General features: G+C 41.5%; 1 protein-coding gene across 1 annotated transcript; it reads left to right on the top strand.

Annotated features, from left to right (window-relative positions):
• Positions 1–996: 996 nt before the first annotated feature.
• On the top strand, positions 997–3141 carry LOC145981748 (sodium-dependent dopamine transporter-like). The gene has a single exon (XM_083115154.1). The coding sequence runs from the start codon at positions 997–999 to the stop codon at positions 3139–3141; it is 2145 nt and encodes a 714-aa protein (XP_082971280.1).
• Positions 3142–6855: the final 3714 nt, after the last annotated feature.

The following is a 6855-nucleotide window of genomic DNA, read 5'->3' as shown; positions in this document are numbered from 1 at the left end:
CCTTTGTACTTCATTGTGCTAATGAATATAGATAGTTATTTAAGCATTCTTATCTCATTTTAATAATGTGATGAAAAAAATGTGGAAATTTGCAATTTAAAATGTCAAAATATTAATACCTCAAAAGAAGAACTACAAGATGTCCACATCATATAAACTGAACCACCTCTTTCGAAAGATCGTACGGAGACATAGACGCCCTTGTAAGAATCGAGGCGAGAATGAGACGAGAACGAGACAGATCTCTGTAAAATCGAGACGAGATCAAGTCTTAATATCAGATCCTCGGCCTCAATGTCATTTTTTTCAGAATACCTTATGCCAAGATATTTTAATTTAGCCACTGTGCTTTTGCTGGGAATCAACCCTGGACACCATGAGTACAGTCACGGACACTGCCGGCTTGTAACGATTCCATCGAAAGTCAATGTATTCATTACAAGCCATCAGTGTCCGTGACTGTACAAGATTATGTCAAAAATGACTTACGCAAAATTAACTTCATTATGCAACTTCTTCAAACGTATTAAGCAGGTTTCTACCTGACTATTTATAGGTAAGCCGAAATATATACGCCAAACAGAAATAATATTGTTAAAGAAATTCATGTGCGTATATGTGTGTGTATTTATTTATTTTGGATTAAGGGTTTGAAACTGGAAGTATCTTTTGGTAAACTAAAAATATTTTAATTCTATTAAAGCCAATATCGCTGATTGATAAGACTTGAAAGTTCCCTTCTTTTTTCTTTCCCGACATAAATTGTGCGAAAGAATGGAAAGTATGTCAATTTTCGTGCACAAGGAAGGAGCAATGCCTTGGATATTCCTGATTGTTGATGTTTTAAAAATAGGCAAAGTGTTTCCATGGAATTAGTGCAGCGAAAAACAAGATTAGCACTAAACGCATATTTTGCGACAAGAAAAAAAAAGATTAAGAAATAGAAAGTAGTGAGCGATATCTTCACGAGCAAAAGATAAAAAAGACAGTGAAGACATGGATAACACGGCAAGTGAAGAGCAATCGCTGTCAAGTCTAGAAGACACCGAGACAGATATCGAGTCCGAGATAGTTACCGAGACTGAGATAGTTACTAGTATAACTGATGAAGCTGGCCCTTCAGTTGAGAGCAGTCCTTCTCAAAGTCCACTGAGGAAAACCAGGTCGAAATTGATTCCTCTGAAGATTCGCCCACAAAGAATTCCACAACCCCATGATGAAGCTGAGGAGGAGACGGAAGACATTCCCCCAAGAGTAGTTCAGTTCTTAGATGTTGTTGAGGAGTGCACCATAAGCAACTATTCGCGGTCAATAATCTCCGAACTTCGAATCCGGAATGAGACCCGAAGAATCAAGCGGATGAAACCCGACGCACATCCCGCCGAAGCCAAGACTTACCTAAAACGGATGGAGGTGTTGTTCTACTACCTCAGCCCGTGCATCGGGATCAGTGGCATCTGGAGATTCCCATACATGTGTTACGTTCATAAGGGAGGAGCTTTCCTCATCCCCTACCTAATCTTCATCCTCATTTGTGGATTACCTATGTTCCACCTAGAACATGCGGTGGCACAGTTTACCAGTAGCGGCTACATCAAAATGTTTGGTGCGTCTCCGATCACGCGAGGAGCTGGATATGCAACGCTAATAGTGAATATGTTCTTATGCGCGTTCGCATCAGTCATTGGCATGTACTCACTCTTCTTCGTGGCATATCCCCTGAGCGAAAGTATAGATTGGAGCACGTGCAAGAACGTTTGGATTGACGGAAACTGTACCGAGCTGGGAAGCAGTACCTTGGCAAGCTTAGCAACTAATGCACAGAGCCCATCAGAGAAGTATCTTACGGAATTCGCCCTCAGGACATCTTCAAGTATCGAGGATCCTGCTGGAGGACTTGTGCTGGAGTTGGAGGCGTTGCATCTCGTATTATGCGCTCTGATAATTACTTGCTGTAAAGTAGGCTGGAAGAACTTTCGCATAAGCTTCTACTTTCTCGTGCCGCTCGGTTACATAACCATGATAATCATGATGATCCGTGGAGTCACTCTTCCAGGCGCAGCGAATGGGCTCAGAGCATTCTTTGTGCCTGAAATTAAGGAACTTTTTAGAGTCGGAATATGGGTGGATGCAGCAGTCCAAGCGCTGTTCACCGTCGGGGTCGGACACGGCACTGTGGTTCATAGAGCTCGCTTCAACTACGTGAATCACAATTGCTGGTGGGAAGTGTTCTGCGTCCCTGATCTGAGTATGGCTGTGAGTGTAATCTTTGGACTCGTGTTATTTTGCGGCTTGGGCTTCTTGCAAGCGCAAACAGGTATCCCACTCTTCTCCGTGGCAAAGGACGGGCCAGCAGTAATGTTCTCTGTTTATCCTGCGATGATAGCCACCATGCCTTGTTCCCTGCTATGGAACGTGCTGGTATTTGCCTCTCTCGGCTATACCGCACTCTCTTGGATAGTAATACAGCTTGATGCTTTCCAGTGGAGTCTGTATGATAGTTATCCCGCTCTGAAGAAGGATAGAGTGCCTCGCATCGTTGTGACTGTATTCTTTATCTTCCTAGTCTCTGCATTCTGCATTCGAGAAAATGGCATATACTGGTTCAAACTGCTGGATACCCACGCTACGCCGACACTAGTAATCATATGCATAATGGAATTGATTGCATTTGTGTTCATGTACGGTAGGAAAAACTACGAAAGACTTTTGAAGTTCGTTCACGGTGGAAGGACGGTTAATGGATTATGGTGGCTGTGTTGGATGCTAATAACTCCGGTAACATTACTCTGCATCTTTGGTTCCTTCGTTGTATGCAGCAAACAAATTTCATACGGGGCAGAGCTATTCCCCCATTGGACTCTAGCAGCAGGGTGGGAGGTATCGTTCCTTACAATAGTTTTCGTTCCAGCTTACGTTATAACGATGGTAGCAAACATGGACGGAACTCTGGTAGAACGGTTGCGAAATCTCATCCGTTCATCGCCGCAGTTCGCACCAGAGTACGCAATGGATGTAAATTATTGGAATGAATTTTGCAGAACGTATTCACCTGGCTCAAGGTTTTCAAACTGGATTGTATCGTTATTTCATCGGAGATCACAGGATGTGGATATTGAACGGGGAGAAACGGCGTTCTAGTACCTTTTCATGTAGAGTATATAGGTATGTAACACGTTAGAATGTATCAAAATTTTGTAAATACAGATACGAAATGAACTTGTGCGAGTAAAAAGTAATTTTCCATGCAAATTTAACATCAAGATTTGTTTATTCAAATTCTTCTACGATCAGCTTCACATTGTTAATTAATATCTGTCTGACTACCATGCTCAAGGTCCCGGGTTCGATCCCCGGCCGGTTCAAATCCGGGAACTTTTCTAACGATGGAAGCGGCCCCGGCGCCCACCCAGCGTCGAATAACATGGGTACCTGGGGGAAACCCTGGGGGGTAAAGGCGGTCAGGGGCGTGATGCTGATCACATCACCCCCACTCACGACCGGATCAAGAAAGTGTGGGGCGTTACCCCCACACCCCCTATACGCCTTCATGGCGTGGTGCTAAGCACAGGGGAGCACTTTACCTTTTTTATCTGTAGACACACTAACTATAGAAATGGCAATTCAATATGAGCTCTGTATGCATCTTTTTCTGTACATAGTCTCGTCTGTTCCAGAAAAACGATTTTTAAACCTGTTTTAAAGAATACTATATCTTTCAAATAACCATAAAATTTTGAAGAAATGGAAACAGCAAATCGGTGTGTGCTATTCTAAAAATAGAACTTTTCCTCTCTTCCTCATTACATATCAGATTATTTGAATTTTAATTTGAAATTACTACTACATACAAACAGTGCCGGTTCTACAAATGTTGGGCCCTCCTGCAAAATATTACTAATGGCCCCAGGACCGTAGCCTGAATTTTATATCGAGGAGGGCAGCAGCCGCCATCTAAAGCGAAAATTTTGTGTGTGTGAGGAGGGGCGGTACAATTCCCTAGGATGAATTTCTCAGTACATTACAAGTTATTATACAAGATGTTTAATGGAAGTAAAATTAATTTCCACTATACAGTGTTTAAATTATATATTTGTAGAATTTAGGGTGGAGCTTCAGTCCCCGAGCCCTCCCCGGGCTTAGTGCCTGAACGACCCGCTCTAGTTGATCGGGCTTGGGAAAGAAAATGTCAAAGGTTTGCTCTTATTCAGTTTCTCCATTTTATGTAGCGAAATTTCATTGTAGTTATTTAGCTTCTATTTTCTGTCACTTTTGGCTAATCGTAACGACGAGGATGAGTCATGATAGAATTAAGTTGATGAAGGAACACTCACAACGAACATTCAACCCCTGGCCAGGATTCGAATCCAGTATCCCTGGCTTAGTAGCGTGCTGTGCTAACCACTATACCACGAAGGTCGACATACACTTCTGGAAAGCTAGATAGAATTGAATTGAAGGTTTGCCAAATCAAATACAGATGAAACTTTCGAGAAGTTACTTTTGAAAGCGACAACAATTGAACTGGGAATGATGAGCTGATATGTGTTTCAGACAGAGGCGTGGCGTGCATGTAGCCGCTGTTACCTCAGGTAACACAAAAATATAAAGAATTGAAGAACCTGTCTTAAAATATTATTACGTACATAAACTGGTAATATTGTCCCAAAGTAAACATTGCAGACTGACATTTTTTTTTACACCGGCAAAAGCGAAGAGGAGGACTGATCCGGTACCCTCCTCAGGCAACATGAGGAAAGGGCCCTGAGCCCACCCAAGGAAGACTTTCCGTCGCGGCAAAGACTGTTATGGCAGGATGAGGAGGTGGGTTATTGACAGGACTGTTTAGCCGCCGCAGTTGCCTGTGATCCTTACCGGATACAGATCAGTGTTGCCATATTCAATTGACAGAAAAGAGCTAAGTCGCCTAATCAGGTCTATCTTACTCTGAAGGTGTCGACTCACACTGGGGAACGATGGTGCAGTGGTAGCGTCGCCGCCTTGTAATCAAGGGATCCCGGGTTCGATACCTGGTGGAGGCACAAGTAGTTCGGATCCCACTTTAAACTGTCCCAATTAACATTACTGTGAATGAGTGGACTTAAATCGCCAAATCAAAATTTTAAAAAATCAAATCACATTGGGGGAAAAGCAAACTACCAAGTGATATTTTGTATTTACTCTAAATATCAGCGATTATGAAAGTCCTCTTTGTCCTTCTTCGACATCATGGGCGAGAAGGAGAGGAGAGGGATGGGTATGATCAAGGGGTCCGCTGTCCTTCTAAAAATGTCAACCTAAAATTCTATATTTCACACATATAATGTTATTTCGGTTACAGGAATTTGTGATAATTGTTGAAAGGGCCGATCAAGATTGACATACGTTGTCGCAGGAATGCGATAATTTCAGATTGAAGCAATGTTTTTGAGGTGGTAGAACTGTTTTGGGGTGAAAACGTTACTTACAAGCATAATTTCCGATTGCTATCTTAGCACGCTCTGAAGTGTCAGGTGTCGCAGGTTCGAATCCTCAGCAAGAAATGGTTATTTCAATGTTTGCTGTTATTATTTTACTTACATAATTATTAAAATTAATAATTACATACACAAAGAAATAATAATTTTATTTCAATAATTCACCATGCATCCTCATCGTCACGATTATCCTATAAGGAGAAAGCCTTAAAGGTAGCAAGGGACGTAAAATATACGATATAGTAGTGGTGTCAGAAATGAGATTTCAGTGGATTTAGCGAAACATGGGAGTGGGAGTAGTTAGGAAAAAGATGAAGACTAGCTACATCTACTCTACATACGTCTTATTTGAAACTAAAAGTTTCGCCATTTGGGCAAATCTGGTTTCAAAAGAACGAGAACTAAGATGGCAACAGTAGTAGAACCAGGCCCGTAGCTAGAATTGATCTCCAGGGGGGGCTCACGGGTTATCAGGGGGGGCTTTGTATATCAAGTCCATTTTTCAAAAGTTTAACAGTGTTAAATGAAGGTAAATTATGTGTGTGGGAGAGGGGGTCATTAAGTTGCATAAAGTTTAGAAATATCACACAAATACTACATTTTCTTATATATTTTAAAATATCACTTGATGTGTTAATTGGCTGCTACTGAAATCATCCCTTACTACACACTCCATACTACGTTTGATGATACAGATGTTTATATCACCCAAGAAAAGATGGACAATATTCGATCATAGTGCCTACCGTACATTCCACTCCCCTTCGTTCCCAAAACTTGGGAGCTGTTAACCTTTGATGCAGATGCAGAGGGGGATTTGCATAATGACATCAAAGTCACAGATTTCTGTATAAATGGGAAGTCTCAACAGGGGTAACGAAGGTACAGATAATTTGATTGAATTTGAAATTTAAAATTTTGGGTGCGTATACGCTTACGCTATTTTGCACCCATCACGTTATGCGGAGTCCAGCCCCTTACCATAACATAGGTATAACAAAATTATAGTGTCGCATAACTAAAATCTTAAAATATTCTGACCCGCTAAAAGCTGAGACTGTAAAGGGGCACTCATAGGGTCAGTCGCCAGAGACTCATTAGTCTGCAAAAAGCTGTCCAGGGTGTACTATGTGGAAGCGAGGTTGACAATTGGGTGTATTACGTGGAAGAATTACCCTTTGCACCCCGAAGGTACAGATAAAGAAGCTCCCCTGTGAATAAACTTTCTGAAGTCTAGAGAAGAAAATCTCTTAAATATTTGCCGCTACTTACGACTTCTTCTTATAAATAAGATGAACGAATGTAATGTTCCCTGAAATTATCCTTCACCAAAGTTGTGAGCAAAATAGTTTCTGTTGTCTACATTTTCACTTTTCAC

Source organism: Lepisma saccharinum, chromosome 30, assembly GCF_977018435.1.
Source record: "Lepisma saccharinum chromosome 30, izLepSacc3.1, whole genome shotgun sequence".
NCBI lineage: Eukaryota > Metazoa > Arthropoda > Insecta > Zygentoma > Lepismatidae > Lepisma > Lepisma saccharinum.
This window is presented reverse-complemented; position numbering and strand designations above follow the sequence as displayed.